This window comes from Mastigoproctus giganteus, chromosome 8 (genome assembly GCF_048544385.1).
Source record: "Mastigoproctus giganteus isolate SK-2022 chromosome 8, ASM4854438v1, whole genome shotgun sequence".
Taxonomy (NCBI): domain Eukaryota; kingdom Metazoa; phylum Arthropoda; class Arachnida; order Uropygi; family Thelyphonidae; genus Mastigoproctus; species Mastigoproctus giganteus.
Window position 1 is genome coordinate 132,916,402 of NC_143582.1, and position 20,070 is coordinate 132,936,471.

Sequence of the window (20,070 nt, forward strand, 5' to 3'; positions counted from 1 at the left end):
TAAGGATTTTGGACTAAAGATGAATATGGCTAAAACAAAAGTAATGATGAACAAATATACCACAGAAAGGGGTATAATGATTGAAGGAGCGGTAATTGAAAAGGTGGAGTCATATACTTATCTGGGACAAGTTATTAGCTATAATAATGGTAAATGGCTGGAAGTCAAGAGAAGAATAAATTTTGAATGGATAGCATTCAGGAAATAAAGTCACATACTGAAGAGCAATATCCCAGTTTGTCTGAAATGTAAAATAACAAATCAATGTATACTCCCCACCATGACTTATGGAAGTGAAACTTGGGCACTCACCAAAAGAATGGAAGAGAAGCTGAGAACTACACAGCGAAGAATGGAACGAATTATATTGGGAATCAGACTGTTAGATAAGAAGAGAAACACTTGGATTAGGCAGCAAACTCAAGTAAAGGACATTCTTATCAAAACTAAAGAACTAAAATGGTCTTTGGCAGGACACATAGCTCAAAGATATGATGACAGATGGACTAAGAAAATAACAGAATGGTACCCAAGAGGAGCTAGAAGAAAACCTGGAAGACAAAGGTGAAGATGGATAGATGAAATTCATGAGTTTTTGGGTAGTAAATGGATGGCCAGTGCTCAAAACAGAAGGAACTGGAAAGTTGCTGGAGAGGCCTTCATCCTGCAGTGGATTGAAAATGGCTGATGATGATGATGTATGTTACTTTTCAGAAAAAAAAAATACAAGAGCATATAGCCTATGTGACTGATGAAGGCGCCTCTGTAGCCAGGTGGGAAGGAGCAGCAGTGCTAGCACACGTTTCTTGATTAGAGCGGGGTTTGAGCCCATACCACCAAATACGGAGGATGTAGAAAGGTCAGGGAATGACCACCGCATATTCCCGGAGCAATATGGCCTTAGTTGCTAATGCTCCTAAAATCCAAATAATAACAACTGATGATGAACAAAATTTAAAAAAAAAAAAAAATAAAAAAATCATGAAAACCATCTATTAGGAGTCCAGTTACATGAGAACGGACATATCATATAATGATTGATGGGAAGCTCACGTGGTACAGTTGAGGTGAGAAGCGAATGTCACTGAGTAGGCGTTACTAAAAACCGACCATGGTAGCGTTCTATGTATTACCGCCGAAGCATGCTAAAGTTTACCACAGCGAATTTCGTTTTCACCTGAGCCATCATAAATTTACAAATCTATCCTATTTATTGTAAAGTTTACGACCACTTTTAAGAAAACCCATTTGGTTTAATAACTGTAACAAAAATGAAATAAAGACTATGGGCGTCAATGGCCACAAGTGTTCACTAAAAGGATGGTTTATTTAATTCCAGATGCTAATGCACAATTTCAGAAAGAAGGAAGGAAGGAAGCAGTATATTTGAGCAGCAATTAGGAGTAAATGCTTGAAAATCTTCAAAAATGCTTTTACTAATTTTTTAAAAAATTCGTTATAGAGAGACTAACACTTCGCTATATGGTGTTAATTTTACATGTAATTTTGTTTCAAGGTGCAATGTTTTGCGAAAAAATTCATAATATGGAGAAATTCGTTAAATAGAAGTTCGTAATAGAGAAGTTCCACTGTATTTACAAAAATCTAAACTATTTACAATCATTCCTCTACTATATTGGGAAATGGGTCCCTTCATCAGCTAACAAAAAACGTTACAATGGAACATCAAATGATGCCGTGCGTGGTCATGTATTAGACTGTGCAGCACGTGCACAAGGTTGTTGAATGTTAAATGGAAGCACAAAAATGGGTTACTGGGCAGAATCAGACATTTGCTGATGATAATTTAGAACACATACATAGTGACGCGTGCTAATGTTTGATGCATTGCAAGACAACTGCCTCCTAATGTTCACTAACCACTTGCACATGTTTCACTGACTAATACATAACCAAGCCCGGCATTATTTGATGTTCCATTTTAATGTTTTTTGTATATTAATAAGAAGGGAACCATTGTCCCAATGTATTTTGTAAATATTTTAAATATTTGTATAGTTTATAAATATTTTAGTCTTGCTCTTTCGGGTGCAACAATATTTCTCATGCATTTTGGAACCTGGGGCAAAAGGCCTTTTCCTAAGTGATCTCTGTAAAATCAGGTAAATAATTATATAGTGATATTTATTTGACCTTGCGAATGCCACTTGGAGGGTAGCAAATGGGAGAAGAGGGATGCAAGTCACATGGTACATGTGGGTCGTACAATTATGTCACTACAAATGCATAGGTAAATGATTAACAGGTCATTTCCTGATTAAATATCGATCAATGCATTTCAACAGGTGTGTCTTTTATGTAGAAAACATTTGATTTACTCTGTCTTAGGGGTGGGCCATTATTCCACCCCTAAGAAGGCCCTGGTGTTTTTCTCAGGGGCCGATGACCAGATAGTTGATGCATACAATGGAATTAGTGTAACATATTTAAGGGTGTATTGGATTATAAGATGAGGGCTGAGATCGGCAAGTTCATGTCTAGTGCTCCAGAGTGCTGCATATGTCTTCTTTCAAATATATTCGAAGTGAGGTGTGAAGGTTAATCCTTCGTCCTACTTAAAGTGAAGGTCGACATGTGCAGGGGCTTTTTGAACTCTGGTACAATTCACAGAGATTGTAATTTCATGTTTCTTCTTTATGTTGAAGGTCATTTGGGCAGTTTTCTTTCCATTTAGTTTCAGACCAATGTAGTGTAAGTATTCTTCAAGCTTCATAATTGTCTTGTTTATCTCTTTGGATAGATGAAGTGCAGTATCTTGTTCTCTATAGGTAACAAAAAATTTCAAATCATCTGCATATGTAATGAATTATTCACAGCTTTGAGCTAAAAATGGAGTTGGTGTCATTGCGAAGAAGGTAGCAGACAATATTTGTCCCCCGGGGTACTTGCCTGCAAATACAGTAAGTTGCTGTTTGCTTCCTGTTAATTGTAGTAACATTTCTTTCTTGAAAGGTGTTTGTCAGAACACTTAAGGTGCTTCCTGGACTGAGGAAATACTCCTTCAGGATTACTGTCATAGCTGGGTTAGAGATGTTGTCGAAGGCTGCTGCTGCTACTTGCAGGAAAATGACATCCAACTGTTATTTATTATTTAATTAGTAGTTAGTATAACTATTAAGCATGTAGTATATTAGTAGTTATACTATACAGTATAACTACTAACCATGTACTATATACTAGAGTTCTGCATGGACCTGGGCCTAGCCCTCGGGCTGGGTAACACAAATGATGTTTGGACTTAGGTCGGGTACAAATTATCGAAATGAATTGTTATTTCTAACTATTTCTTACATATATTTTCTTTAAATTCTGTATTTTTTTATGTATTTAAATTTTAAAAGTTTTTTTTTTTTAGAAAAACACTTCGCTATATGTGTATTATTTGTCTGTTGACACTTTTAATTGGCCAAGAAGATGCACTTCGCCAATGTCTCCAAAATTCACTCTTTTGGAAATAACCCGCCAGCAGTGAAAGCTCTGGAAGAAATTTTAGTGCAATCAGATTAGCAGTGCAAGAGCATCGAAAGTAGTAACAGTGTTGACGCTATTTTATTTCTGCACAACAATTTACAATAAAAAGCTTATGAAGAGAAGGTGGCTGGTAGAAGTGGTTATTGATATTCATTTTGGAATTATATGAAGTATGTTAAATCGAAAATTTATTACATTTTATTTTTTTATAATTAATATTGATAATTATTTTGGAATATTATTATTGTTATATAACTCTTAATATTGAATTTTGAATCTGAAAGTTTATTTCTTTATTATTATAAAACTTCTGAAACTAATGCTAGCGATTTTATTTATATAAAAAGTTTCAATTGGGTTGGGATAAAAATCAGTTTGGTGGGGTCGGGTATGTGTAATGAATTTGAAAAACAAATTTGGGCTCGTGTCGTGTCGGGTTAACTGGGGAAAGCTTTTATTCTTGCATAATATTACTACCTGCTACTTACTCTATCGAATCAACGTTAGTGACGTTGAGTTAGCATCATTAGCAACATTTAGGAATTAATGTCGTTTGTGTCATTTCCCTAAGAAAATTTCGTTAGCAATTGGTTTTGCTTTAGTCCGAAAATGTAGTAGGTGCTGCCGAAGATGTTTTCACAGAAAAAAAAAAAAAATCCTTCCTGCATCACTTGTCTGTCACCTCCAATAATTTGTCTAGTTCTTCCTTGAATTTATTCTAAAAGTACCCGACTCCGCAACAAAAGATAGATGGTCCTCTATCATTTCTGCAGGCCCTGCAGGAAGTTAAACTAAGCGGTTGGCTAACGTACAGGTTTGTGCTATAGCATCATATTGATACGTAGCATCATATTGATGCCAATTTTGCAACTACTAAGTAGTTGCAAAATTGGCATCATTTAAGTATACCTCTTATTGTAAATGCCTTCACAACAAGTTTGTGTTATTGCTCTACCTCATATAAGTAACTCTTCTCTAATAGAGAAGACTACTGTTACTTATTCCCGGCAAATTCCACCATCCAGACAGCACCGGTTTAGAGCTTATTGGCTCTTCATCAGTGGGTGGGCAGGTACCTCGGTATTGCAAACCTATACGTTAGTTAACTTCTTTGTAACCTGAGGTTGTTGCCCTAAACAAATTATATAACTAAGAGGTCGGCAATTACTAATGTCACTTTTTGATCCCCATTTGTGAACTGGTGATACATTTGCACATCACCAGTCCTAAGGGCCCATCTATCCAGAGATGCTGTCATAATTATGGCTAAAGGTTTGTTTATCTTCTTTGCTGCCTCTCTTAACATAATGGGATAGATCTCAACGACCCCCAGCCACCTTTTTATGTTAGTCTTCAACGATTTCTCTTCCACTTTCGAACTAAGGGCCTGACGTAGCCCAGTGGTCAGGAGCGAGAGTGTATAGCATGCGTTCCTTGAGTGGACCGGAGGTTCAAGCCCGTGACTACTAAATACGATAAATATTTGTATTGACGATTTATTGTAAACTCTACTGACTTGGTTGTCGTGCTGGAATATAAACAGAAAATTTATTTATCACCGCCTCCGTAGCCAGGTGGGAAGGAGCAGCAGCAGTGCGTAACACACTCTTCTTGATTAGACCGGGGTTCGAGCCCATCACCACCAAATACGGAGGATGCGGAAAGGTCAGGGAATGACCATCGCATATCCTCGAGCAATATGGCCTTGGTTGCTAATGCTCCTAAAAACCAAATAACAAACGAACAATAACAATCTTCCACTTTCCTCTCAGTTATCACAGAATCATTTAGCACCCTGTTAGATTTTTATGAACTTCTGGCATTCCCCTCCCTAAAGAATTCCTCGTGTGAAAATGTAGATACAAAATACCTATTTATTTTGTCAGCAACCTGAGCAGGATCATCAAGAGTTATAACATCAAATGGACTATTGTGATTTAACCCCTTCCTTCTGCTACTAATACAAGTAAAAAAATCTTTGCTGCTTTGTCTGCATTGTTTGGAAGAGATCTAAATCTTCATTAGCTTGCCTAACCTCCTTTGTGACTCATGTGAGAATGTAGAAGCAAAATACCTGTTCATTTTGTCATTCATTACAAACTAGTTTATATCCACCATAGGCTTCAGGGATGGGATACACTTAAATAGAAAGGGTGTAAGAATATTTGTTATGCTATCGAGGCAGTGCTAGGTGGGTCGGAAAACTGCTAGCTTGCGGGGATACAAGGACTAATAGGCCCCGGGTGCCAAGCGTTTCCGTGGCCAAGCGATTCTCGTGCGTTTAAAGAGCGTTTTTTGGTAAGCGACTAGGTTCTATTTTGCTTTCTCCCTTGCTTATTAAACCTTTTCGTTAAGTAGCTTCATCTTCTTAAAAGTACTAAGAGGTGAGCCCAGAAGAAGGAAAGAACCTTTTTCTTTAATTTAGTACTCCTACTAACTATATTAACCTATACGCTTGGCCACAAGCGGCACTGCTCCTGCCTCCCCGTGGCGGGGCCGGTAACCTGGGTGGTAAAGGTAAACCCCCAGGGCCAAAAGGAGCTAACATGGATACAAATAATTATCCCCCTTTAGAGCCATTGAGCTCAAGACAAGAGACTCCCGATATTGACCATGACTCTGTTCACCCAAAAAGGCTTCGAACAGAAGCAAAATGTCCAAATGAGATACCGAATTTCTTGGTGGTACATTCGTTATCTGCCCAACCTGTAGGCAAGTTATCACCATTTTTGATACAAAAGTGTTTAGAGTCTATTGCAGGGTCACCAAAAATGGTGAAGCGACTACAATCCGGAGACCTCCTGATCGAAACAGCCACCTCAAAACATTCTGAACGGCTGTTAAATACAACATCATTTGGGGGGCTGACAGTATCAGTTACTCCCCACAGAACCTTAAATTCATCAAGAGGTGTGATCAGTGAGTGGGACCTAATTACAGTCTCCGAAGAAGAACTACTGCAAGAACTTAGTAGTCAAAAGGTAACAAGTGTAAAAAGAATCATGAGTAAAAAAGATGGGAATCTAACTCCAACTAGAACCATCATTTTAACATTCAGTACTCCAGACTTACCATCCTCAATCAAAGCTGGCTATTTGAATTGTCGTATTAGACCATATATCCCGAATCCTGTTCGTTGCTTCAAATGCCAGAAATATGGTCATTCACAGCAGGCATGTAGAGGTGACCCCATTTGTCCCATCTGCGGAGCTAAAGAACATACTCAAGCTGATTGCTCGGCCGCAACCGCTGCGTGTCCAAACTGCAAGGGAAGTCACCCTGCCTTTTCCAAATCTTGCGAATTATGGATTACAGGGAAAAAAATCCAAAAATATAGAATAGAAAATAAAGTTTCTTTTCCTGAGGCACGTAGGCAAGTTATGTTGAGCATGCCTAGCAGTCGAACCTACGCTGCTCGCACTAGAAACTATGTATCTACTGGAGCACAAACAGATGTATCAATTCCGCCTAATACCTCAATGACTAATTGGCTTAAATCTACTCTTTCAAATTCAAAAAAGGAAAATCCTCAAAATAAATCTAGCGAAGCTACAAATACCCCAATCAGTATCCCTAGTGATACTGAATCGGTCCCATATGACACAGAGCAAAGGAAATCTGACACAGGCTCAAAAAAAATGGAAACTCCCACCAACAGTATGGAAGTAGATGAGCGTTCAGATAATGGGGAGCCCATTTTGGAACTCCATGCAAATGACACCATGGATTCCGTACGCCCCTATTTTCCGAAAAAAGATAAAATAAAGCAAGACAGATCGAAATGCTCCACTTCTAAAAAACAGTCAGAACAATCGACCACAACTAAACTCAAATAATGTCTAATATCATACAGTGGAACTGCAGAGGACTAAGAAGCAATTCTGATGACATAAAAGATTTACTGATTCAATACAATCCGATAGGAGTATGTCTACAAGAAACTTTCTTATCATCTGAAGCTTCACCAAAATTTACAAATTATACAATATATAAAAAAGACAGGATTTCGGAGTCTCCTGCTCGCGGAGGAGTAGCTGTGCTTATAAAATCAAACATACCGTCCAGGCAAATTCAGTTACAAACTAGTCTAGAAGCTGTGGCAGCACGTATTTCAATCGGTATATCAATTACCCTAACTTCTATTTATATTTCCCCTTCTCAACCATTTTCAAATACAGATCTTGATAATTTGGTTATGCAACTACCATCTCCAATCTGCCTTCTTGGTGACTTTAATGGCCACCATCCATTATGGGGGTCGCCAGCGATTGACACAAGAGGCAAATTAATCGAAACATTCATGAATAATAACAACCTAACTATACTAAATTCTGGATCTCCCACTTATATTAACCTATCTACAGGATCTACCTCTGCAATAGACTTGTCTATCTGCTCACCAGCAATTCTCCCAAGTATGTCATGGTCAGTGCTAAACAATCCTTTAAACAGCGATCACTTTCCAATCCTTTGCTCATTACAAACACGGATAACTGCAAATCTCGAGGTCCGATCCACCTGGAAGTTCAAGAAGGCAAACTGGGAGAGCTACTGTACCCAGGTCCAGTTAGACAGGAGTTATGTTCAGCAACATCCAATTGAAGACGTAACTAACTACATTACCAATCAGATACTAAATGCAGCAAAAAATTCAATCCCGAAGTCACAACCTCACAAGTACTCCCACCATAACAACTGGTGGAATACAGATTGTTCTAATGCCAAGCGTGAGAAAAACCGTGCTTGGAACAAATTCCGTAAGTTTCCGACAACCAATAATCTAATAGAATACAAAAGACTTAAAGCCAAAGCAAGGCAGATTAGGAGAAAAGCCAAACGTGACTCGTGGATCTCATTTGCCTCAACTATCACCAAAGACACTGACCCACGATTCATTTGGAGAAGAATTAAAGCACTAAATGGAAAATTCACTCGACCACCCTCTCCAATACTCTGTTGGAATGGGAAAGATCTATCGGCACCTAAGGAAATCGCCAATGCGTTAGCAGAATCATTCTCTACAATATCTGCTTCTACTTCCTACTCGATCTCCTTTCAGCGCATCAAGGCAGATGCAGAACGCCGCAAAATTAACTTCTCCACACAGCTCTCACTTCCATACAATCAACCATTTAATATAACAGAACTCAAAGAATCCTTAAATAAATCTTCAAATAGTGCGGCCGGCCCAGACGACGTACATTACATCATGCTAAAACAATTACTTGAAGAGGACTTACGTACCCTATTAATTTTCTATAATCGAATCTTCTCAGAAAATGCCTATCCGCTTTCCTGGCGTCATTCTCTCATACTTGCCATACCAAAACCAGGCAAAGACCCTTCTTTGGTTAACAATTATAGGCCAATATCTCTCACAAGCTGCATGGGGAAAATTTTTGAAAGAATGGTACATACGAGGCTTACCTGGATCTTAGAAGCAGAGAACCTTTTAACAGACCATCAGAGTGGCTTTCGTAAGAACAGATCCACTCTTGATGTCCTTATCAAAACTGAATCGAATATTCGCAACGCCTTTGTCATGAAGCAACATCTAGTCATGGTCAATTTAGATATTGAAAAGGCATTTGATACTACCTGGCGACATGGTATTATTATGGACCTTTATCATCTAGGACTAAGGGGTCATCTCCCTCAGATAATTCAGAATTTCTTGCGCCACCGCTCTTTTCAGGTCCGTTATCAGAACGTACTGTCTACACCCCATATTCAGGAAGAAGGAGTACCGCAGGGATCTATACTCAGCGCAACGTTATTTGCAATTCGAGTCAACAGCATAACTAGAGACATCCCCAAAACTGTGGAGGCATATATGTACGCGGATGACCTCGCCATCTCCTGCCAATCGCAAAGCATGAACACCATTGAGCGTCAACTCCAACTTGCCATTAACAGAATTGAATCCTGGATGTCACGCAACGGATATCGTCTAGCTGTACAAAAGTCTACCACCACTCACTTTTGTAAGAAACGTGCTGTCCACCACCATCCTGAATTACGGCTAAACAATTGTCCAATACCAGTAGTAAACAGCATCAGATTTCTCGGTCTGATTTTAGATAGTAAGCTTAACTTCCAAGCACATATCACATATCTACGAACTACTTGTCTAAAACAGTTGAACATGCTTCGATCAGTCTCATCCATGTCGTGGGGAGCTGATCGGTACTCCTTACTTCACCTCTACAAATCTCTGATCCGTTCACGCTTAGATTATGGTTCTCCCGTATATGACTCAGCTAGGAAAAGCACATTAGATCGGCTGAATGTCATCCAGCACAGTGCCCTGAGGACTGCTCTGGGCGCATTCAGGACTTCTCCCATGCAAAGTCTTTATATCGAAGCCCACGAGCCTCCATTACATCTTCGTAGAAAAACATTATTGCTTTTCTATGCTTCTAAGATCCAGAGTCTTCCATCGCACCCCAGTTGGGAGTATCTTTATCACACTCGGTGGGATTCCTTTTATGAGAATAAGCCACATGAAAATCGACCTGCTTCTCTCAGGATCAAAGATCTTATTCTGAGTTGGAACATTGATTTAGCTGATATTTTTCAGAACACAACTGCACCTATTCCACCTTGGACGTATGTTTGTGCCTCACATGACACACATTTTCTCCAGTGGGGGAAGAATGTCATATCTCCCAATAACATGAGACAGTTGCACTCAGCTCATGCTAATCTTAACTCCGATTTCTGTAAAATATATACTGATGGGTCTAAAACTGATAGTATGGTAGGTGCTGCAGCTGTCTTTCCTACATGTACAATTTCAGCCACACTACCTTTATCATGCAGTGTCTTCACTACTGAACTTTATGCCATCAAGTTAGCACTTAGTAAGATTATTGAACTTTGCATCTCACCCGCAATAATTTACACGGATTCCCTCAGTGCTATCAATGCCATAAGGAAGAATTTCTCCTCTTCTCATCCTATATTGAAAGAAATTCATTCCCAACTATTTTCCTGTAGTATGTCCAATCTGTCAATCTGCTTTTGCTGGATCCCTGGCCATTCTGGCATTCCGGGAAATGAAAGTGCAGACTTTGCCGCTAAACATCCTCAACCCACTCTCTCACAACAACCTCAGATTCCATACACTGATTACAAACCTGTTATTCGTAAAGCATGTTACCACAACTGGTCACAGATATGGAAAAGGAAGACTAACAGCAAACTTTACCAAATAAAACAAGAACCAAAGCTGTGGCTCTCTTGCTTCAGACCAAACAGACGTGAGGAAGTGGTGTTGGCAAGGCTAAGAATTGGACATACACATCATACCCATCTCCACTTGCTATTGGGAGAAATCCCACCTCAGTGTTCATCCTGTAACAGTCGGCTCACAGTCCGCCATTTTCTGCTTGATTGTCCCTTGCATTCAACCATCTGGTCAAACACTTTTCAATCAATTTCCAGGCTTAACGTATCACCTGATTTATCTCATATCCTAGGAAACAATGCAAATATTGAAGAACTTTTAACATACTTAAAATGTATTGGCCTATACAACAGCATATAATTTAACAACTATAAAGATTGGGTCATGCAATTAAACGATGAATAGACACAATTTGGCCTCAGATGCCCTTGTGTCTTTAAACCCAATAACAACAACAACAAGGACTAATAGATTAACAGTAGCCACTGGCAGAGGTGAAAGTGATTCTTGCATTGCTTCTATTGGAATGAGCAGCAGCCTGGAAAACAAGATGCAGGGTATTTCAGAGACTGCTGGGAATCGTTGCGGTACAAATAAACACATGGGTTGTGTTAGGGTAGCTAAGAATAGGAACAGGTGCATATATACTTGCATGTACACCAATGCTAGGAGTTTGGTAAATAAAGTTGATAATTTGAGGTATTGCTCAAAACATCAAAGGCTGATATTGTTGGGATATCAGAGACGTGGTGTCACACAGATATAAGGAATGCAGAACTGGAATTTGGGGAGTACAGTGTATACAGGAAGGATAGGAAGAGAGGAGTGGTTATGCTATTAGTTAAGAAACACATAAAACCCAAGGAAGTGCAGTGTTGAGTCAGTTTGGTGTAACATAAGCATTGGGAAATCAAAATTGAGAGGAGGAGTGTGTTATAGGCTTAATGATTCTGATAAGTATAATAAGAAACTGTACAGGGAAATAGAGTTGGCCAGTAAATCAGAGAGTCTTATAATGGGGTATTTTAATTTCCCAGGTATTGACTGGAATTTGTGGGTTGGTCACTCACACACTAGCAAGACTTTTGTGGATTTATTGGATGATTGTTTTCTACATCAGCATGTTCGAGAGGCAACTAGAGGGAGTAATACCCTTGATCTGATTATCAGTAGTGATTCTTCATGCATTAAGAATCTGCAGATAAAGGAACCACTAGGTGGCAGTAATCACACTGTGCTGAAGTGCGATTTACTCAGAGGTAACTACCATTAGGGGTAAAGGGAAGGGTTTTTTCTTTCGTAAAGGTGACTACGGTGGTCTGAGACAGTATTTAAATTCTATACAGTGGGACCAACTGATGATGTTATCAACAGCAAATTCAAAATGGGAAGCATTCAAAGAATTTATCGTGGAAGCTACTAGGCTTTACATGCCAACTAAGAAATATTGATCAAGCTTTAGGCCTAAATGGATGTCAGATGAACTAAAGAGACATGGCAGAGAAGAAAAATGAATGGGATACATATAAATTAATGGGTGACATGGAAGCCTATGATAGATATAAGCTGGTTTGTAACAAAGTCATAAAGAAGATTAGGCAGGCAAAGGCAGATTATGAGAATTCTTGGCAAAGGATGCAAAGAAAAACAACAAAGAGTTCTTTACCTATGTAAACTCTAGAAGGAAAGGGATGAATCAGATTGGTCCACTGGATATTTGATGGTTCAACTGTTGATGATCGTGCTCAGGTGGCTAACAAACTAAATGAGTATTTTGCATCTACATTCACCTATGAGGAGTTATTCAGGGATCACTGCCAGAGGTGAGTTAAACTCTGGCAGTGATCTAGATGATTTTGTAATAACTGAGAGGAAAGGGGAGGAGAAATTGTTGAAGGTAAACATAAAAAAGGCACCTGGAGTGGATGGGATCTATCCAGTTATTAAAGGAGGTAACAAAGGAAGTAAGCAAACCCTTATCCATAATTATGAGAGCTTCTTTGGACCCCAATTCACAAAGGAGGATCAAAGGGCGACACAAGTAATTATAGACCTGTTAGTTTAACTTCTGTTCCAGAAAAATTAATGGAGGCACTGGTTAAAGAAGCACTGCAGGATCATCTAGACAAGACTTCAGTTATAGCTCGGACACAGCATGGTTTTGTTAAGGGCAAGTCTTGCCTGACCAAGTTGATTGGATACTATGATGCAGTCACAAAAGAACTGGATGCAGGGAATAACTTTGATATTATATACTTGGATCTTAGAAAGGCTTTTGATACTGTTGCACATGGAAGACTGCTGCATAAATTGGAGTAGTATGGCATTGGAGGCAAAATGCTGCTATGGATAAAGGGGTGGTTGAGGGGGAGAAGACAGAGTGGTAATCAATGGACACTGCTCATCTTGGACTAATGTTATTAGTGGAGTCCCTCAGGGTTCAGTATTGGGTCCATTATTGTTTTCTGTATTTATAAATGATATTGATGATGGTATATCAAGCTTAATGTCCAAGTTTGCAGACGATACGAAGGTTGGCAGGGTTGTCAAGGACACTATGACACTGACACTATGCTGCTGCAACAGGATCTGGAAAGGTTGAGCAGATGGGCTGAGAGGTGGCAAATGAAGTTTAACATTGACAAATGACAAAAGTACTACATATGGGAAACAGCAATCCCAGAGCAACGTATCAACTCTGTGGTACTACACTGACAGTGGTAGAGAATGAAAGGGACCTGGGGGTGGTTGTGCAGGCAGATATGAAGTTCTCTGAGCAGTGCAGACGGGCTGCAAGTGTAACTCATGGTGTATCGTCAATGATATATAGGAATTTTTCGAGCAGGGCTAAGGAGGTGATTATTCCCTTGTATAAGGCAATGGTCAGGCCACACCTAGAGTACTGTGTACAGACCTGGAGGTCTCATTTCAAGAAGGATGTAGAGCTGCTGGAACGAGTACAGAGAAGGGCAACAAGATTAGTGAATGGAACAAAGGGGTGCTCTTATGAAGAAAGGCTTAAGTTTTGCAAATTACAGTGTCTGGAGACTAGGCACCATTGAGGTGATCTGATAGAGGTATATAAAGCCTTGAATGGTTTGAGCATGCTCAATGCTGATGGGATTCTGCCTCTTGCTCAGAATAATCACCTGAGAGGGCATAAATTCAAATTGAGGAAAGACAGATGTAGGATAGACGTGCGGAAATTTGCCTTTAGCCAGCGGGTGGTTGGTTGGTGGAACAGACTTCCATCCCTTGTCGTGGAAGTTGATAGCCTAAATAAGTTTAAGGCTCAGCTGGACGGGTATTTCGAATGAACAGAGGGGTGAAGTGGAAGTGGTTATTTTATTTTTTTTTTTCCTTTGGCTGATGCTGCATAAGCTTGCTTTCTTGCATCAAATGCCTCTACTAATGCTAATGCTATTGATTTATGTTACCATCTTTGGATGAATTCAGTGGAAAAATTTGCTCAGGCATTTTTGTTCCGTATTTCTAATTCGTTTGATTATGCTTGGTGAAAGTCTTATGGTTAGCCAATTGTTTTTCAGAATTGGATACCCTGTGATCTGTTATTGTTCAGTCCCATAGTAATCAGCTCTGTCTTTTGATTTCACTAGTAATGCTGGTGTTCCACAAGGTTCTCTTCTTTCTCCCACTCTTTAATCTTTTATATTAATTATTTATAATCTGGTCTATTAATGACCTTCTTCCATTGACTGGAAATCTTGTTGATAGTAGCACATTAATGACTACAATTAATGGCCCATCTAAGTTTCTCAACTCTGTCTCATAGATTGACAGTAGAGGGTTTCAGATGACTATAGAAAAGGCATACATTTTCTGCTGTATGCATTTTCTATGGGTAGCGTTCCTCTGAATTGGTATCTTTAATTCCCCAACTTTCTTCTGAATGCATGCTGTAACCAGTCTGCATTCATTCACTATCCAACTTCAAGATGACAGCACTAACTTTTTTCTTTTCATTTGTCTTGTCTATTTCTGTTCTTTGGAACAACCCTCCTGCACATGTATTTCCAGAAAATTACAATCTACAGAAAAATTACAGAAATTTGTCTAACATTATCATATACTTCTGTCTTCTCAGCCTTCAATCCCTGCACAATATTAGTACTGTAGGTTCTAATACCTTTTGTGTTTGTTGTTTTCATAAAAAATTAAAAATAATAAATAAATTTATTGTTTTGTGCTTATAAGCTTAAATAGAATTTTTATTGTGATTTCTTATGACTTGTGTAGTTCAGTTTTGTACGCCGATTTCTTTTAAAATTTTTCCTCTATTTAGTGATATATGCTATTGACCTGAACCCCTAATCATAAAAATGTGGTAACTTTTTTTTTCACTTAAATTTTCTATGAAGTTTACCCATTTTGTGTTTATAAACTTGAGTAGAATTTTTATGTGCTGATTTCTTATAGCTTATATAGTTCGATTTTTGCACCATCTGACTTTTTATTTTTCCTTTTTCTCTCTATAGTGGTGTGTGCTATAAACGGCAAATGCAGCCATTAAGCAAACATTCCATATTTCAGAAGCATCCACATAGTATTCAATTAGTGGAAATACCTGCAAATGAAAATGGCTATCAAAGGTGTATCAAATTATCTCTTAGTTCACAGAATTCATCCATTAATATTAATGATGGGCTGCTGTTAGGGGTACACATTGTGGAGTAAGTAGATAAATTTTTGCTAAAATTTTTTAGTTATTATCATATTTATGTTATGTATAATATTTCACATACTGAAATGTGGATTACGAATGGCATCACCTAGGAAATGTACTGGGTTGAATGGTAGAAATGTCTAGTCTCCATTCGTTAGGTAATGATACAGTACAAGCTCTATTTAAGGTTTGCTTTTTTGTACAAAATTTGAGTACTTGAAAATTTGAAAGTTGAGAAAATTCTTTAATCGTGGTTATATATAAAACAAGCAGAAAGAAACACTCCATTACTAATCACAAATACTTGTTTTAACCTAATAAAAATAGGAAACATACAACAGCATGGTACACTTTATTCTTTTTTTTTTTTCTTTTTTTTTTTTCTTTTTTTTTTTTTTCTTTTTTTTTTTTTCTTTTTTTTTTTTTCTTTTTTTTTTTTTTTATGAGAACCTATAGTACTTAGTACCGTGCGTGGGTTGGAGGTTGAGAAGACGAAAGAAGATATTTGTTGATATTGGACTTGAACTTCTGTAGATTGTAATTTTCAGGAAATACGTATGAAGGAAGGTTGTTCCAGAAAACGGCAGTTGAATGAATAAACGAGGAAGATGAAAAGTTGGTTCTGTGAGTTTGAAGTTCGACAGTAAATGGATGTTGGCTGGTGGCGGCACGTGTTTGGACTATTTTGAAAGAGAGAGAGAGAGCGGGAATTATAGAAGCCAATTCAGAAGAACAGTGCCCATGGAACTATCTGTAGAAGAGGCATGCAGCAGAAACAGTATGTCTATGAGAGAGCTAGTGGAGAGATTCTGTTAGAGACGAATCATTAATTAACCTAACTGCCCTCGTCTGAATGGAATCAAGAAGCCTGAGAGAGGTTTTAGGGGCACCACCCCAAATTCAAACTAGTGTTCAATGTAATAAAAATTTATTGCCATTGTTAATTAAAATTGAAGTATTTTTATACATACTAGGAATATCATTATTTTAAAATAAACCGGGAGAGGTCTGCTTTTTTTTCTTGTTATCAGATGAAGAGCAGTTATCTGTCTAGTCGGTGAAATTGATCTGGCTGCATTATGATAGTTTAAACACTTATTTTTGGACATCCTCAAAGTCACAAACTGCCTCTCCAAATGTAGGAATTGGCATTTCCTTGTACATTTCCTCTTCACTATCTGCAAACTTTTCTTTCTCCTTTTTTGCAGTATTGCATATATATATAAGGTGTCTCAAAAATATTAGTACAAACGTTTAGTGGAGGTAGGTAACATCTAAAGGAATGTGAATCGCATAGGAACCCATAACCGGAAACATCACTGTAAGTCGGTAGATGGCGCTGTTCATTAGTTCGTGAGAGGGAAAATTTTTGGTTTACTCATTCAAGCAGTAGTCGCCGCATGAAGAGCATGCATCGATATGCGAACTGTGAGCTGGCAGACATGCACCTAGTGTATGGATTAGCGGAGGGCAATGGATGAGCCGCTCATCGAATTTATGGAGAACGCTTCCCAGACAAACATGTACTGGACCACCATTTGTTTGCGCGTTCTGCATCAAAATTTGAGCAATTATGGCTCATTTAGAGGTAACAGGAGTAATGCAGGCAGACCACGTTCGACGCGAACTCCCGCAATGGAATAAAGTGTGTTGAATGCCATCCAGAATAATCCTACTACCAGCACACGTGCTGTTGCCTCTGCCTTAGGAGTGTCTCGTTGCAATGTACAGCGTGTCTGGCTCGACGATTCCTTACACCCCTTTCATCTCCAAAGCATTCAGTTACTGCTCCCCCAAGATCATCCTGCATGTGTGGCTTTTGCACAGTGGTTTTTCTTAGAAAGTTTTTCTAATTTTCCAGCCTATGTTTTGTTCACGGATGAGGCTTATTTCACTCGGGAAGGCTTATTCAATCAGTATAATGCTCATGTGTGGGCTCACGAACAACCCACACGGTGTTCATCCCCCATGCGGCACAACATCGCTTCACAATAAACATGTGGCCAGGTATGGTCGGTGACTGGTTAGTCGGCACATACCTGTTACCATCCCGCATGAACTCCACCAAATATCGGATATTTCTTGAACAAGTTCTGCCAGGGTTACTTGACGATGCTCCAGCAAATGTGAGACGCAACGTTTGGTTTCAACATGACGGGGCACCTGCCCATTATGAAAGGTGTTGTTCGTGACCATTTGAACAGGCGTCGATGGATTGGCTGTGGTGGACCCATTGCCTGGCCCCCCACGTTCACCTGATTTATCGAGCCTTGATTTCTTTCTGTGCGGGGGCCCTCAAATCTATCATGTATGAATCGCCTGTGGAGACGGAAATGGATCTCGTGGCGAGACTCGTCTGTGCTGTTGCTACTGTCAAAGAAACTCCAGGTGTGTTCGACCGTGTCTGTCAATCCATGCTGCGTCGGTGTCACGCATGCATCGCGTCTCATGGTAGAATCTTCGAGCATCTGTCGTAAAATAATGAAATGTATCCATCTCGTACCCCATTGTTAATATTATGTCAAATAAATGTTTGTCACTAATTACTGTCTTGTGTTATTTCTGCTTCTTGTGCCTCTGCTACTAATTTCCCGTGACGTTTCCGGTTATGGGTTCCTATGCGATTCACATTCATTTAGGTGTTACCTACCTCCCCTAAACATGAGTACCAAAATTTTTGAGACACCCATCAGCCACAAAAAAAAAAAAAAAATCCCTTATTTCACCTATCCACTCGCTCCAAATGTTTGTCAAGTTCTGCCTTGAATCTATTTAAGCTATCAACTTCTACGACAGATGGAAGTTTGTTCCACCAATTGACCACCCACTGGCTAAAGGCAAATTTCCGCACATCTATCCTACATCTGTCTTTCCTCAATTTGAATTTATGCCCTCTCAGGTGATTATTCTGAGCAAGAGGCAGAATCCCATCAGCATTGAGCATGCTCAAACCATTCAAGGCTTTATACACCTCTATCAGATCACCTTGCCGGTGCCTAGTCTCCAGACACTGTAATTTGCAAAACTTAAGCCTTTCTTCGTAAGAGCAATCCTTTGTTCCATTCACTAATCTTGTTGCCCTTCTCTGTACCCGTTTCAAAAGCTCTACATTCTTCTTAAAATGAGACCTCTGGACCTTTAAACAGTTCTCAAGGTATGGCCTTACCTTTGCCTTATACAAGGGGATAATCACCTCCTTATCCCTGCTAGAAAAATTCCTGTACATCATTGACAAGACACTATGAGCTACTCTTGCAGCCCGTCCACACTGTCAGAAAACTTTATATCTGCATGCACAATTACCCCCAGGTCCTTTTCATTCTCTACCATTGTCAGTGTGGTACCACAGAGTTGATACCTTACTCTGGGATTACTGCTTCCCATATGTAGTACTTTTTACATTTGTCAATGTTAAACTTCATTTGCCACCTCTCAGCCCATCTGCTCAACTTTTCTAGATCCTGTTGCAGCAGTGTACTGTCGTTAGTGTCATTAAAAACCCTGCCGATTTCCCATCGTCTGCAAATTTGGACATTAAGCCTGATATTAAGCCATCATCAATATCAATAATGAATATAGAAAAACAACAATGGACCCAACGACGAACCCTATGGGACTCCAAGAAGAGCAGTGTCCATTGATTACCACTCTGTCTTCTCCCATTCAGCCATCCCTTTATCCATAGCAGCAATTTGCCTCCAATGCCACACTGCTCCAATTTTGCAACAGTTTCAAGGGCTTTTCTAAGATCCAAATATATGATATCAAAGTTATTCTTTGCATCCAGTTCCTTTGTGACTACATCATAGTATCCAATCAAAATAGTCAGACAAGACTTCCCCTTAACAAACCCATGCCATGTCCGAGCTGTAACTGAAGTCTTGTCTACGATCCTGCAATCCTTCTTCAACCAGTGGCTCCATTAATTTCCCTGGAACAAAAGTTAAACTAATAGGTCTGTAATTACCTGTGTCTCCCTTTGATCCTCCTTTGTGGATTGGGGTCACATTTGCACATCTCCAGTCCATGGGTACCTCCCATGAGTCCAAGGAAACTCTCATAATTATGGCTAAGGGTTTGCTTACTTCCTTTGCTGCCTCCTTTAATATTAGTGGATAGATGCCATCAATCCCAGGTGCCTTTCTTATATTTATCTTCAACAATTTCTCCTCCACTTTACTGTCAGTTATTACAAGATTATCTAGATTACTGCCAGAGTTGAATACACCTTTGGCATTCCCCTCCCTGAATAACTCCTCACGTGTGAATGTCGATACTAAAATATTCATTTAGTTTGTTAGCTACCTGAGCAGGATCATCAACAGTTGAACCATCGATATCAAGTGGACCAATCTGATTCATCCCCTTCCTTTTATTGTTTACAGACGTAAAGAACTCTGCTGTTTTTATTTGCATCCATTGCCAAAAATTTCTTGTAATCTGTCTTTTCCTGCCTAACCTTCTTTATAACTTGGTTACAGACCAGCTTATATGTATCATAGGCTTCTGTGTCACATGTTAATTTATATGTATCCCATGCATTTTTCTTCCCTGTCACATTTTTCTTCTCTGCCATATGTCTCATTAGCTCATCTGACATCCATTAGGCCTAAATCTTGAACAATATTTCCTTTTTGGTATGAAAAGCCTAATAGCTTCCAAAGTTAAATCTTTGAATGCTTCCCATTTTGAATTTGCTGTTGGT

General features: G+C 39.1%; 1 protein-coding gene across 3 annotated transcripts in view; it reads left to right on the forward strand.

Annotated features, from left to right (window-relative positions):
* The window catches only part of LOC150081827 (LIM domain kinase 1-like), a 360,820-nt gene that overhangs the window by 140,098 nt on the left and 200,652 nt on the right, over window positions 1-20,070 (forward strand). For all 3 annotated transcript variants that reach the window (XM_090378920.1, XM_090378921.1, XM_090378922.1), the window contains one exon: window positions 15,178-15,372. In XM_090378920.1, coding sequence (XP_090235046.1) covers window positions 15,178-15,372 — 195 coding nt within the window. The remainder of the gene's footprint in view (window positions 1-15,177; window positions 15,373-20,070) is intronic.